General features: G+C 41.7%; 1 protein-coding gene across 1 annotated transcript in view; it reads left to right on the top strand.

Annotated features, from left to right (window-relative positions):
- The window catches only part of LOC148439464 (uncharacterized), a 34,756-nt gene extending 19,880 nt beyond the window's left edge, over positions 1 to 14,876 (top strand). Inside the window, exon 2 of the mRNA XM_088464714.1 lies at positions 11,198 to 14,876. Within this exon, the coding sequence (XP_088320840.1) occupies positions 11,296 to 13,656 (2,361 nt within the window). The 5' untranslated portion in view covers positions 11,198 to 11,295 and the 3' untranslated portion in view covers positions 13,657 to 14,876. The remainder of the gene's footprint in view (positions 1 to 11,197) is intronic.
- The last annotated feature ends 1,034 nt before the right edge of the window (positions 14,877 to 15,910 follow it).

The raw sequence follows: 15,910 nt of genomic DNA, 5'->3' as shown, positions 1-15,910 counted from the left end.
TGAGGCTGGATGCTATGGGGATATAGTATTAATGTATGAGGCTGGAGGCTATGAGGATACAGTATTATTAGTGTGTGAGGCTGGAAGCTATGGGGATATAGTATTAGTGTATGAGGCTGGTGGCTATGGGGATATAGTATTAGTGTATGAGGCTGGAGACTATGGGGATATAGTATTATTAGTGTATGAGGCTGGAGGCTATGGTGATATAGTAACATTAGTATATGAGGCTGGAGGCTATGGGGATATAGTAACATTAGTATATGAGGCTGGAGGCTTTGGGGATATAGTATTATTAGTGTATGAGGCTGGAGGCTATGAGGATATAGTATTATTAGTTTATGAGACTGGACGCTATGGGGATATAGTATCATTAGTGTATGAGGCTGGAGGCTATGAGGATATAGTATTTTTAGTGTATGAGGCTGGAGGCTATGGGGATATAGTATTAGTGTATGAGGCTGGAGGCTATGGGGATATAGTATTAGTGTATGAGGCTATGGGGATATAGTATTACTGTATGAGGCTGGATGCTATGGGGATATAGTATTACTGTATGAGGCTGGAGGCTATGGGGATATAGTAGTATTAGTGTATAAGGCTGGAAGCTATGGGGATATAGTATTATTAGTGTATGAGTCTGGAGGCTATGGGGATATAGTATTAGTGTATGAGGCTGGAGGCTATGGGGATATAGTATTAGTGTATGAGGCTATGGTGATATAGTAACATTAGTATATGAGGCTGGAGGCTATGGGGATATAGTAACATTAGTATATGAGGCTGGAGGCTTTGGGGATATAGTATTATTAGTGTATGATGCTGGAGGCTATGAGGATATAGTATTATTAGTTTATGAGACTGGACGCTATGGGGATATAGTATTAATGTATGAGGCTGGAGGTTATGGGGATATAGTATTATTAGTGTATGAGGCTGGAGGCTATGGGGATATAGTATCATTAGTGTATGAGGCTGGAGGCTATGGGGATATAGTATCATTAGTGTATGAGGCTGGAGGCTATGGGGATATAGTATCATTAGTGTATGAGGCTGGAGGCCATGGGGATATAGTATTATTAGTGTATGAGGCTGGAGGCTATGGGGATATAGTATTATTAGTGTATGAGGCTAGAGGCTATGTGGATATAGTATTATTAGTGTATGAGGCTGGAGGCTATGGGGATATATTATTATTAGTGTATGAGCCTAGAGGCTATGGGGATATAGTAACATTAGTGTATGAGGCTGGAGGCTATGGGGATATAGTATTAGTGTATGAGGCTGGAGGCTATTGGGATATAGTAATATTAGTGTATGAGGCTGGATGCTATGGGGATATAGTATTTTTAGTATATGAGGCTGGAGGCTATGGGGATATACAGTATTATTACTGTATGAGGCTGGTGGCTTTGGGGATATAGTATTAGTGTATGAGGCTGGAGGCTATGGGGATATAGTATTATTAGTGTATGAGGCTGGAGGCTATGTGGATATAGTATTAGTGTATGAGGCTGGAGGCTATAGGGATATACAGTATTATTAGTGTATGAGGCTGGAGGCTATGGGGATATAGTAATATTTTTGTATGAGGCTGGATGCTATGGGGATATAGTATTATTAGTGTATGGGGCTGGAGGCTATGGGGATATAGTATTAGTGTATGAGGCTGGAGGCTATGGGGATATACAGTATTATTACTGTATGAGGCTGGTGGCTATGGGGATATAGTATTAGTGTATGAGGCTGGATGCTATGGGGATTTAGTATTACTGTATGAGGCTGGAGGCTATGGGGATATAGTATTACGGTATGAGGCTGGTGGCTATGGGGATATAGTATTAGTGTATGAGGCTGGAGGCTATGGGGATATAGTAACATTAGTATATAAGGCTGGAGGCTATGGGGATATAGTAACATTAGTATATGAGGCTGGAGGCTATGGGGCTATAGTATTATTAGTGTATGGGGCTGGAGGCTATGTGGATATAGTATTACTGTATGAGGCTGGTGACTATGGGGATATAGTATTAGTGCATGAGGCTGGAGGCTATGGGGATTTAGTAGTATTAGTGTATGAGGCAATGGGGATATAGTATTAGTGTATGAGGCTTGGTGGCTATGGGGATATAGTATTAGTGTATGAGGCTGGAGGCTATGGGGCTATAGTATTATTAGTGTATGAGGCTAGAGGCTATTTGGATATAGTATTACTGTATGAGGCTGGAGGCTATGGGGATATAGTATTAATGTATGAGGCTGGAGGCTATGGGGATATAGTATTAGTGTATGAGGCTGGAGGCTATGGGGATTATTAGTGCATGAGGCTGGAGGCTATGGGGATATAGTAACATTAGTGTTTGAGGCTGGAGGCTATGGGGATATAGTATTAGTGTATGAGGCTGGAGGCTATGGGGATATATATAGTATTATTACTGTATGAGGCTGGTGGCTATGGGGATATAGTATTACTGTATGAGGCTGGATGCTATGGGGATTTAGTATTACTGTATGAGGCTGGAGGCTATGGGGATATAGTAGTATTAGTGTATGAGGCTGGAAGCTATGGGGATATAGTATTAGTGTATGAGGCTATGGTGATATTGTAACATTAGTATATGAGGCTGGAGGCTATGGGGATATAGTAACATTAGTGTATGAGGCTGGAGGCTATGGGGATATAGTATTAGTGTATGAGGCTGGAGGCTATGGGGATATAGTATTAGTGTATGAGGCTGGAGGCTATGGGGACATAGTATTATTAGTGTATGAGGCTGGAGTATATGGGGATATAGTATCATTAGTGTATGAGGCTGGTGGCTATGGGGATATAGTATTACTGTATGAGGCTGGAGGCTATGGGGATATAGTAACATTAGTATATGAGGCTGGAGGCTTTGGGGATATAGTATTATTAGTGTATGAGACTGGACGCTATGGGGATATAGTATTATTAGTGTATGAGGCTGGAGGCTATGGGGATATAGTATTATTAGTGTATGAGGCTGGAGGCTATGGGGATATAGTAACATTAGTATATGAGGCTGGAGGCTTTGGGGATATAGAATTATTAGTGTATGAGGCTGGAGGATATGGGGATATAGTATTAGTGTATGAGGCTGGAGGCTATGGGGATATAGTATTACTGTATGAGGCTGGAGGCTATGGGGATATAGTATTATTAGTGTATGAGGCTACGGGGATATAGTATTATTAGTGTATGAGGCTGGAGGCTATGGAGATATAGTATTATTAGTGTATGAGGCTGGAGGCTATGGGGATATTGTATTATTAGTGTATGAAGCTGGAGGCTATGGAGATATAGTATTATTAGTGTATGAGGTTGGAGGCTATGGGAATATAGTATTAGTGTATGAGGCTGGAGGCTATGGGGATATAGTATTACAGTATGAGGCTGGTGGCTATGGGGATATAGTATTACAGTATGAGGCTGGAGGCTATGGGGATCTAGTATTAGTGTATGAGGCTGGATGCTATGGGGATATAGTAACATTAGTGTATGAGGCTGGAGGCTATGGGGATATAGTATCATTAGTGTATGAGGCTGGTGGCTATGGGGATATAGTATTACTGTATGAGGCTGGAGGCTATGGGGATATAGTAACATTAGTATATGAGGCTGGAGGCTTTGGGGATATAGTATTATTAGTGTATGGGGCTGGAGGCTATGGGGATATAGTATTAGTGTATGAGGCTGGAGGCTATGGGGATATAGTAGTATTAGTGTATGAGGCTGGAGGCTATGGGGATATAGTATCATAAGTGTATGAGGCTGGTGGCTATGGGGATATAGTATTACTGTTCTAGGCTGGATAGTATGGGGATGTAGTATTATTAGTGTATGAGGCTGGAGGCTATGGGGATATAGTAGTATTAGTGTATGAGGCTGGAAGCTATGGGGATATAGTAACATTAGTGTATGAGGCTGGAGGCTATGGGGATATAGTATTAGTGTATGAGGCTGGATGCTATGGGGATATAGTATTACTGTATGAGGCTGGATGCTATGGGGATATAGTATTACTGTATGAGGCTGGAGGCTATGGGGATATAGTATTATTAGTGTATGAGTCTGGATACTATTGATATATAGTATTATTAGTATATGAGGCTGGAGGCTATGGGGATATACAGTATTATTACTGTATGAGGCTGGTGGCTTTGGGGATATAGTATTAGTGTATGAGGCTGGAGGCTATGGGGATATAGTATTAGTGTATGAGGCTATGGGGATATAGTATTATTAGTGTATGAGGCTGGAGGCTATGGGGATATAGTATTAGTGTATGAGGCTGGAGGCTATAGGGATATACAGTATTATTAATGTATGGGGCTGGAGGCTATGGGGATATAGTATTACTGTATGAGGCTGGTGGCTATGGGGATATAGTATTAGTGTATGAGGCTGGAGGCTATGGGGATATAGTAACATTAGTATATAAGGCTGGAGGCTATGGGGATATAGTAACATTAGTATATGAGGCTGGAGGCTATGGGGCTATAGTATTATTAGTGTATGGGGCTGGAGGCTATGTGGATATAGTATTACTGTATGAGGCTGGTGACTATGGGGATATAGTATTAGTGCATGAGGCTGGAGGCTATGGGGATATAGTAGTATTAGTGTATGAGGCAATGGGGATATAGTATTAGTGTATGAGGCTGGAGGCTATGGGGATATACAGTATTATTACTGTATGAGGCTGGTGACTATGGGGATATAGTATTACTGTATGAGGCTGCAGGCTATGGGGATTTAGTAGTATTAGTGTATAAGGCTGGAAGCTATGGGGATATAGTATTATTAGTGTATGAGGCAAAGGGGATATAGTATTACTGTATGAGGCTGGATGCTATGGGGATATAGTATTAGTGTATGAGGCTGGAGGCTATGGGGATATACAGTATTATTACTGTATGAGGCTGGTGGCTATGGGGATATAGTATTACTGTATGAGGCTGGAGGCTATGGGGATATAGTAGTATTAGTGTATAAGGCTGGAAGCTATGGGGATATAGTAGTATTAGTGTATGAGGCAAAGGGGATATAGTATTACTGTATGAGGCTGGATGCTATGGGGATATAGTATTAGTGTATGAGGCTGGAGGCTATGGGGATATACAGTATTATTACTGTATGAGGCTGGTGGCTATGGGGATATAGTATTACTGTATGAGGCTGGAGGCTATGGGGATATAGTAGTATTAGTGTATAAGGCTGGAAGCTATGGGGATATAGTAGTATTAGTGTATGAGGCAATGGGGATATAGTATTAGTGTATGAGGCTGGAAGCTATGGGGATATAGTAACATTAGTGTATGAGGCTGGAGGCTATGGGGATATAGTATTAGTGTATGAGGCTGGATGCTATGAGGATATAGTATTACTGTATGAGGCTGGATGCTATGGGGATATAGTATTACTGTATGAGGCTGGAGGCTATGGGGATATAGTATTATTAGTGTATGAGTCTGGATACTATTGATATATAGTATTATTAGTATATGAGGCTGGAGGCTATGGGGATATACAGTATTATTACTGTTTGAGGCTGGTGGCTATGGGGATATAGTATTAGTGTATGAGGCTGGATGCTATGGGGATATAGTATTATTAGTGTATGAGGCTATGGTGATATAGTAACATTAGTATATGAGGCTGGAGGCTATGGGGATATAGTATTAGTGTATGAGGCTATGGGGATATAGTATTACTGTATGAGGCTGGATGCTATGGGGATATAGGCCCTCATTCAGAGCCACTCGCTATTTGCGGTCGTTCGTTCTAAAACAAGGGGTGGCTATTCAAATGAACCGTTCGCTGTTTGCGGTCTGTTCACGCCTCTATGTCTGAACGAGCGAACAAAACTTGCGTTCGTTTTTTGAAAAAATACGCCCCCTGGCCGCTCGCATCCTACGTCATGTCCGCTATTTATTAGATTAATCGAGTACATCGACCAGCGTATGAACTGCTCGCTATTCTTGGGGCTGGTGTTTGCTACCACAATTTTGCGAGCAGTTCTGGCTCTAAAATAACCTAGTGACGTGGTCAATGACGCTGCTGTTTTAAATATGCACACCCATAAAACGCCCGTTTTGACCTTTAAGCACGCCTGCGATCGGATCTCCACTCCCCGTTTTCAAGCACCTTCCCCTGTTACCACCCACATACGCCTCTTTCTGTCACTCAAATTATCAGGCATTCGCTATTTTGCGAGCACATGAATTTCGGCCGCACCGAGTTGTTCGCGCATGCGTATAACGATCCGTACGCATGCGCAGTTGGGCAAACATCGCTCGGAGCGAACGAGCAGCAACTTGCGTCCGGCTCTGAATCAGGGCCATAGTAACTAGTGTATGAGGCTGGAGGCTATGGGGATATAGTATTAGTGTATGAGGCTGGAGACTATGGGGATATAGTATTAGTGTATGAGGCTGGATGCTATGGGGATATACAGTATTATTACTGTATGAGGCTGGAGGCTATGGGGATATAGTAGTATTAGTGTATGAGGCTGGAGGCTATGGGGATATAGTATTATTAGTGTATGAGGCTGGAGGCTATGGTGATATAGTAACATTAGTATATGAGGCTGGAGGCTATGGGGATATAGTAACATTAGTATATGAGGCTTGAGGCTTTGGGGATATAGTATTATTAGTGTATGAGGCTGGAGGCTTTGGGGATATAGTATTAGTGTATGAGGCTGGAGGCTATGGGGATATAGTAACATTAGTAGATGAGGCTGGAGGCTATGGGGATATAGTAACATTAGTAGATGAGGCTGGAGGCTATGGGGATATAGTAACATTAGTATATGAGGCTGGAGGATATGGGGATATAGTATTAGTGTATGAGGCTGGAGGCTATGGGGATATAGTATTAGTGTATGAGGCTGGAGGCTATGAGGATATAGTATTATTAGTGTATGAGACTGGACGCTATGGTGATATAGTATTATTAGTGTATGAGGCTGGAGGCTATGGGGATATAGTATTAATGTATGAGGCTATGGGGATATAGTATTACTGTATGAGGCTGGATGCGCTGGGGATATAGTAACTAGTGTATGAGGCTGGAGGCTATGGGGATATAGTAACATTAGTAGATGAGGCTGGAGGCTATGGGGATATTGTAACATTAGTATATGAGGCTGGAGGCTATGAGGATATAGTATTATTAGTGTATGAGGCTGGAGGCTATGGGGATATAGTATTATTAGTGTATGAGGTTAGAGGCTATGGGGATATAGTATTATTAGTGTATGAGGCTGGAGGCTATGGGGATATAGTAACATTAGTAGATGAGGCTGGAGGCTATGGGGATATTGTAACATTAGTATATGAGGCTGGAGGCTATGAGGATATAGTATTATTAGTGTATGAGGCTGGAGGCTATGGGGATATAGTATTATTAGTGTATGAGGTTAGAGGCTATGGGGATATAGTATTATTAGTGTATGAGGCTGGAGGCTATGGGGATATAGTATTATTAGTGTATGAGCCTAGAGGCTATGGGGATATAGTATTATTAGTGTATGAGGCTAGAGGCTATGGGGATATAGTATCATTAGTGTATGAGGCTGGAGGCTATGGGGATATACAGTATTATTAGTGTATGAGGCTGGATGCTATGAGGATATAGTATTAGTGTATGAGGCTGGAGACTATGGGGATATAGTATTAGTGTATGAGGCTGGATGCTATGGGGATATAGTAGTATTAGTGTATGAGGCTGGAGGCTATGGGGATATAGTATTATTAGTGTATGAGGCTGGAGGCTATGGGGATATAGTATTACTTTTCTAGGCTGGATAGTATGGGGATATAGTATTATTAGTGTATGAGACTGGAAGCTATGGGGATATAGTATTATTAGTGTATGAGGCTGGAAGCTATGGGGATATAGTATTACTGTATGAGGCTGGAGGCTATGGGGATATAGTATTATTAGTGTATGAGGCTGGAGGCTATGGGGATATTCAGTATTATTAGTGTATGAGGCTGGAGGCTATTGGGATATAGTAATATTTTTGTATGAGGCTGGAGGCTATAGGGATATACAGTATTATTAGTGTATGAGGCTGGAGGCTATGGGGATATAGTATTATTAGTGTATGAGGCTGGAGGCTATGGGGATATAGTATTACTGTATGAGACTGGATGCTATGGGGATATAGTATTATTAGTGTATGGGGCTGGAGGCTATGGGGATATAGTAACATTAGTAGATGAGGCTGGAGGCTATGGGGATATAGTAACATTAGTATATGAGGCTGGAGGCTTTGGGGATATAGTATTATTAGTGTATGAGGCTGGAGGCTATGGGGATATAGTATCATTAGTGTATGAGGCTAGAGGCTATGGGGATATAGTATTATTAGTGTATGAGGCTGGAGGCTATGGGGATATACAGTATTATTAGTGTATGAGGCTGGAGGCTATTGGGATATAGTAATATTTTTGTATGAGGCTGGATGCTATGGGGATATAGTATTATTAGTGTATGAGGCTGGAGGCTATGGGGATATAGTATTAGTCTATGAGGCTGGAGGCTATAGGGATATACAGTATTAGTGTATGAGGCTGGAGGCTATGGGGATATAGTATTATTAGTGTATGAGGCTGGAGGCTATGGGGATATAGTATTAGTGTATGAGGCTGGAGGCTATGGGGATATAGTATTACTGTATGAGGCTGGTGGCTATGGGGATATAGTATCATTAGTGTATGAGGCTGGAGGCTATTGGGATATAGTAATATTTTTGTATGAGGCTGGATGCTATGGGGATATAGTATTAGTGTATGAGGCTGGAGGCTATGGGGATATAGTATTAGTGTATGGGGCTGGAGGCTATGGGGATATAGTTTTAGTGTATGAGGCTGGAGGCTATGGGGATATAGTATTATTAATGTATGAGGCTGGAGACTATGGGGGTATAGTATTAGTGTATGAGGCTGGAGGCTATGGGGATATAGTATTTCTGTATGAGGCTGGAGGCTATGGGGATATAGTATTATTAGTGTATGAGGCTGGAGGTTATGGGGATATAGTATTAGTGTATGATATAGTCTTGGTGTATGACACATGTAATAGTGTGACATGTGACCTGTCTGCCTTAGTGAATGACACATGTAATAGTGTGACCTGTCTGCCTTGGTGTATGACACATGTAATAGTGTGACGTATGACCTGTCTGCCTTGGTGTATGACACGTGTAATAGTGTGACCTGTCTGCCTTGGTGTATGACACATGTAATAGTGTGACGTATGACCTGTCTGCGTTGGTGTATGACACATATAATAGTGTGACCTGTCTGCCTTGGTGTATGACACATGTAATAGTATGACGTGTGGCATGTCTGCCTTGGTGTATGACACATGTAATAGTGTGACGTGTCGTATGACTGGTATGTAATAGTGTGACGTGTGACCTGTCTGCCTTGGTGTATGACACATATAATAGTGTGACCTGTCTGCCTTGGTGTATGACACGTGTAATAGTGTGACGTGTGACCTGTCTGCCTTGGTGTATGACACGTGTAATAGTGTGACGTGTGACCTGTCTGCCTTGGTGTATGACACATATAATAGTGTGACCTGTCTGCCTTGGTGTATGACACATATAATAGTGTGACGTGTGACCTGTCTGCCTTGGTGTATGACGTATGTAATAGTGTGACGTGTCGTATGACTGGTATGTAATAGTGTGACGTGTGACCTGTCTGCCTTGGTGTATGACATATAATAGTGTGACGTGTGACCTGTCTGCCTTGGTGTATGACACATATAATAGTGTGACGTGTGACCAGTCTGCCTTGGTGTATGACACATATAATAGTGTGACCAGTCTGCCTTGGTGTATGACGTATGTAATAGTGCCAAATGCCTACCCAGACCCTGTGTAGATATTTAGAAACATTTGTATTGCCTACCCCTGTATGGCCCCAGCTAATGGCCCCTTCCCACTACAGATATGTCTATATGATAGCTGTGATGAACACACCACAAACACTGACGCGTTTCACTTAATGGTATGTGTCTGATGGCTGTGATGATCACACCACAAATCTGATGCGTTTCACTTAATGGTATGTGTCTGATGGCTGTGATGATCACACCACCACCTGACGCGTTTCACTTAATGGTATGTGTCTGATGGCTGTGATGATCCCACCACAAACTGACGCGTTTCACTTAATGGGATGTGTCTAAATGATAGCTGTGATGATCACACCATGTTCTGATGCATTTCACTTAATGGGCTATGAGATGTCTAAATGATAGCTGTGATCACACCATGAAACTGACGCATTTCACTTAATGGGCTATGAGATGTCTAAATGATAGCTGTGATCACACCATGAAACTGACGCATTTCACTTAATGGGCTATGAGATGTCTAAATGATAGCTGTGATCACACCATGATACTGCCGCATTTCACTTAATGGGCTATGAGATGTCTAAATGATAGCTGTGATGATCACACCACAAACTTTGATGCGTTTCGCTTAATGGGCTTTTTCAAAGCACAAAGAACCCAACCGGTCAGTCACCTTTTAAAGTACCGGGAGCCTATTGCGATCGACTTCTATCTTATCCAGGAGATCATCTTGGCAATGATTTGATCCAATAATTAAACACAAACAGAGACAATAGCTTATAGTAAGGGCATTCTTTTCACTTGGGAATTAAAATGTAACCTTTATAGTATACATTAAAATATACTGAAATTGTTAATCGGGACACATCAGCCATGATGATAGAAGTTTTAGATAATTTGTTCCCATATAAGTTAATACTGGATATTCTTTCAGGCTGATGGTTTGTGAATATACTGTAGTAATTTTTAATATTCATATTGTGTCCTCATCTCTTGTACATATTTGTTTAGATATTTTGACGTAGATCGATCATAGGGGTTTCGTTTTTGATTCCTATATGTGGTCCTGCTAATTGGTTCTTACATATACTCTCCATACCAATTCATGTGTTAGTCTTGTTTTACCTGTGTGAATTACAATTTGGCTTTAAGTACTGTATAGACTACTTTTCTATATCTTTTATTATTATACTTTGTAAACCCCTCATATTTATTAATGTACATTCTTAAAAATTCTTTGAAACCTTTAATCAAACCATAAAATAATAACCATGAATTTATTTTCTACAGATGCAAATGAGACCTTAGCTGAAGTCAAACTTTACAGTCCTGCATCTTCATCTCATGTAAACTCAAAGAAATGTCTGAAAATATATAAACCAGACAAGATGCCAAGAGCACCTGGGAGAAAAGTGACCTGTGTATCAACTTCTGCTGAAGGAGAAATTCTCACAAATATATTTACACAAACATATAATACTCATATTACAACTGGATCTATCTCATGTGATGGAGGATCCCTCACAGACACCAATATTTATACACCCACAGATCATACACAGTATACATCTACTCATATTAAGGAGGAACCGGTCTCATGTGATGGAGGAACCCTCACAGACAGTGACATTTATACACCCACAGATCATACACAATATACATCTACTCATATTAAGGAGGAACCGGTCTCACGTGATGGAGGAACCCTCACAGACAGTGACATTTATACACCCACAGATCATACACAATATATATCCACTCATATTAAGGAGGAACCAGTCTCATGTGATGGAGGAGACCTCAAAGACACCAATATTTATACACCCACAGATCATACCCAATATACATCTCATATTAAGGAGGAACCGGTCTCATGTGATGGAGGAACCCGCAAAGACACTGACATTTATACATCCACAGATCATATACAGTATACATCTACTCATATTAAGGAGGAATCAGTCTCATGCGATGGAGGAACCCTCACAGGCAGTAACATTTATACACCCACAGATCATACACAATATACATCTACTCATATTAAGGAGGAACTAGTCTCATGTGATGGAGGAACCCTCACAGATACCGATATTTATACACCCACAGATCATACACAGTATACATCTACTCATATTAAGGAGGAACCAGTCTCATGTGACGGAGTAGACCTCACAGACACCAACATTTATACACCCACAGATCATACACAGTATACATCTACTCATATTATGGAGGATTCCGTCTCATGTGATGGAGGAGACCTCACAGACACCAATACATCCACAGATTATACACAATGTATATCTCATATTAAGGTGAAATCCGTGTCATGGGAGGGAGGAAACCTCACAGACAGTGACATTTATACACCCACAGATCATACACAATATACATCTACTCATATTAAGGTGGAACCAGTCTCATGTGATGGAGGAACCCTCAGTGACACCGACATTTATACACCCACAGGTGATGCATGTACAGTTGTTTATATTGGACATCAAAAACAAAGAAATAACTCATTAATAACAGAATCTTTGGAAAAGATTCATAGTCCAGCTGATTCTAGACATCATAGAACTTATAGTGAAGGAACATCGTATAAAGATGTGAACGCTCTTGGTGATTTGTCAGGTATTATTGAGTATCAGAATGGACACCTCAGAGGGAAAGAGTTTGAATGTTTTCTGAAGAAGCTTCAACCTGCCACACAAGAAAGAACCCCCACAAGGGACGAACCCTTTGGATGTTTGGAATGTGGGAGATGTTTTAGAGAGAAGTCGGCACTTGCTACACATCAGAGAACGCACACAGAGGATAATCTGTACGTGTGCTCTGAATGTGGGAAACATTGTCCCTGCAAAACCCAACTTGTTTTACATCAGAGAACTCACACTGGGGAGAAACCATTTGGATGTCTAGAATGTGGGAAGTATTTTAATGAGAAGTCGACTCTCGCGGAACATAAGAGAACTCACACGGGAGAGAAACCGTACATGTGCTCGGAATGCGGGAAATGTTACGCTTTCAATTCCCAACTGATTACGCATCAGAGAACTCACACGGGATATAAGCTGTACGAGTGCCCTGAATGTGGCAAATGTTTCGCTTTCAATTCCCAACTTATTGCGCATCAGAGAACTCACACGGGGGAGAAACCCTATGAATGTTCGGAGTGTGGGAAGTGTTTTATCGACAAGGCAGCGCAATCCGCACACGAGCGCATTCACAAAGGCGATAATCTGTATGTGTGCTCGGAATGCGGCAAATGTTACGCTTTCAATTCCCAACTTCTTACACATCAGAGAACTCACACGGGGGAGAAGCCCTACAGGTGCTCGGAGTGCGGGAAGTGTTTCTCGTACAACGCCCATCTCGTCGCCCATCAGAGGACTCACACCGGGGAGAAACCATTCGAATGCTCTGAATGCGGCAAGTGTTTTCCATTCCATACCCAACTAGCTACTCACCGGAGGACTCACACAGGAGAGAAACCTTACGTGTGCTCGGAATGCGGGAAAAGTTTCAGTGTGAAGACCTCGCTGGTTACACATGAACGGACGCACACCGGGGAAAAACCGTTTGGATGTTCGGAGTGCGGGAAGTGTTTCAACGAAAAATCAACACTTGCCGCGCATCGGAGGACGCACACTGGAGAGAAGCCGTACGTCTGCTCGGAATGTGGGAAATGTTTCACGTTTAAGTCCTCTCTCTCTACACATAGGAGAATTCACGCAGAGGAGAAATAATTTCCTTTCCCTGATTGGGGAGAACAGATTGTTCGCATCTACATGAACTATGCGCAGTATTATTAGGACATCTTAATGCTTCATGCAACGGAAGCTGTCCCTGCCCAGGTGAACTTACAATCTAAGCGATGGGAGAAACAATGGATGCATAAGGTCACAAAATAACAGCTGTAGTTGCTGGCCGGGAAATCGTTAGCGGCTGCCGTAGGCAGAAGCTTTACCAGCCGCCAGTGCTGCGATCGACTACTGTTGTCTCTGTGCAGTTACAGGCGGTGCGGTTAGAATAAACCAAGGCTTTGTACGGTGGAGATAGAATGTAGTCATTGAGGGAATCTGAAGCCGGGCTGATGCTGGAAACTGTCTCCTTCACCATCTATCTTCACCAGATCTCCTCGATTTGGAGAAGGCTTCTATTTTCATGCTTCATGGACACTTGTGGTCATCTCACACCTTGGAGTAGCCGTCTGCCTCTAATATTTCTATAGGATAAAAAAGTTTCCCCTTCAGCATTTATAGAGGTTCTGGTGGCCGCTGTGGTCACCAAGGAGTCCATGGAGACCACCTGAGTAGATGGCAACAGTAATAACAGTGGAAGTCTCTGGTTCCAGCAGCCGTTATGGAATTAATCTTCATAACGTGCTGTCTTTTGTGTGCCGATTCCTCTCCTTGGCTCCCTGACCTCTCGCCCCCTCATTATCCATCGTTATGAGATGATTAGGAAGGAGTTAGCACAGCGCTGACCTTAAAGACTTGTTAAATGTGGGCATTCTTGTAACGATAATAAATACTAGCTTGTCGATATATTGGTATTTGCCCATACAATAGGCATTTATAGATTTAAATAAAAAAAAAATGCAATATTATTGGAATATTCTTGAAAGTGATAAAGGAGTATATTATTCCAAGTTACTTTAACTTAACGAACTGTTTCCATATAAGTCTACAGAAAATAACAGTAAGGTTAGATGTGATTCAGTTATAATCGTGTAGTAATTCTTTTGTACTATGGAAAAAAAACCTGACCACATATTTAATATTTATGATGTAAATAAGCTAAATTATTATTAATACTAAAATGTCACTAATTCTGTCACTGAGCTCTCTAATATTTGATTCCAGCTCGTTAGTAGAATAATCCAGTTTTCTATTTCTGTTGTATTTATAAATGGTGATGATCATACGTTTGATGGAGTGTAACCTGCTAAATGTATAGTGTCACAGTGTGGTTCCATCTCTTAGTAATATATTGTAATAAAACAAATGTTTGTTAATCAAATGTCTATTTTTTTTTAGCGTTTTCAAAATAGGAGGGGTACATAAGACAAGAGAATGGTACATAAGAGAAGAGAGGGGTACATAAGACAAGAGAATGGTACATAAGAGAAGGGAGGGTACATAAGGGAAGGGAGGGGTACATAAGAGAAGGGAGGGTACATAAGGGAAGGGAGGGGTACATAAGAGAAGGGAGAGGTACATAAGATTAGGGGTACATAAGATAAGGGAGGGTACATAAGAGAAGGGAGGGGTACATAAGAGAAGGGAGAGGTACATAAGGGAGGGGTACATTTAAGAAGGGAGAGTACATAAGAGAAGGGAGGGGTACATAAGAGAAGAGAGGGGTACATAACAGAAGAGGGGTACATAAGAGAAGAGGGGTACATAATAGAAGAGTGGTACATAAGAGAACTGAGGGGTACCTAAGAGGAGGGAGGGGTACCTAAGATAAGACGGGTACATTTAAAAAGGGAGGGGTACATAACAGAAGAGAGGACTACATAAGAGAAGGGAGGGTACATAAGAGAAGGGAGGGTACATAAGAGAAGGGAGGGGTACATAAGAGAAGGGAGAGGTACATAAGAGAAGGGAGGGGTACATAAGAGAAAGGGCACATAAGAAAAGGGTACATTTAAAAAGGGAGGGGTACATAAGAGAAGGGAGAGGTACATAAGAGAAGAGAGGGGTACATAAGAGAAGGGAGGGGTACATAAGAGAAGGGAGAGGTACATAAGAGAAGAGGGGTACATAATAGAAGAGTGGTACATAAGAGAAGGGAGAGGTACATATGAGAAGGGAGGGGTACCTAAGATAAGACGGGTACATTTAAAAAGGGAGGGGTACATAACAGAAGAGAGGACTACATAAGAGAAGGGAGGGGTACATAAGAGAAGGGAGAGGTACATAAGAGAAGTGAGAGGTACATAAGAGAAGGGAGAGGTACATAAGAGAAGGCAGAGGTACATAAGAGAAGGGAGAG

The sequence above is a fragment of the Taudactylus pleione genome, unplaced genomic scaffold, assembly GCF_031769625.1.
Source record: "Taudactylus pleione unplaced genomic scaffold, aTauple2 ptg001767l, whole genome shotgun sequence".
NCBI lineage: Eukaryota > Metazoa > Chordata > Amphibia > Anura > Myobatrachidae > Taudactylus > Taudactylus pleione.
The sequence above is the reverse complement of the archived record's forward strand: the minus strand, read 5'-3'. Positions and strand labels throughout refer to the sequence as shown.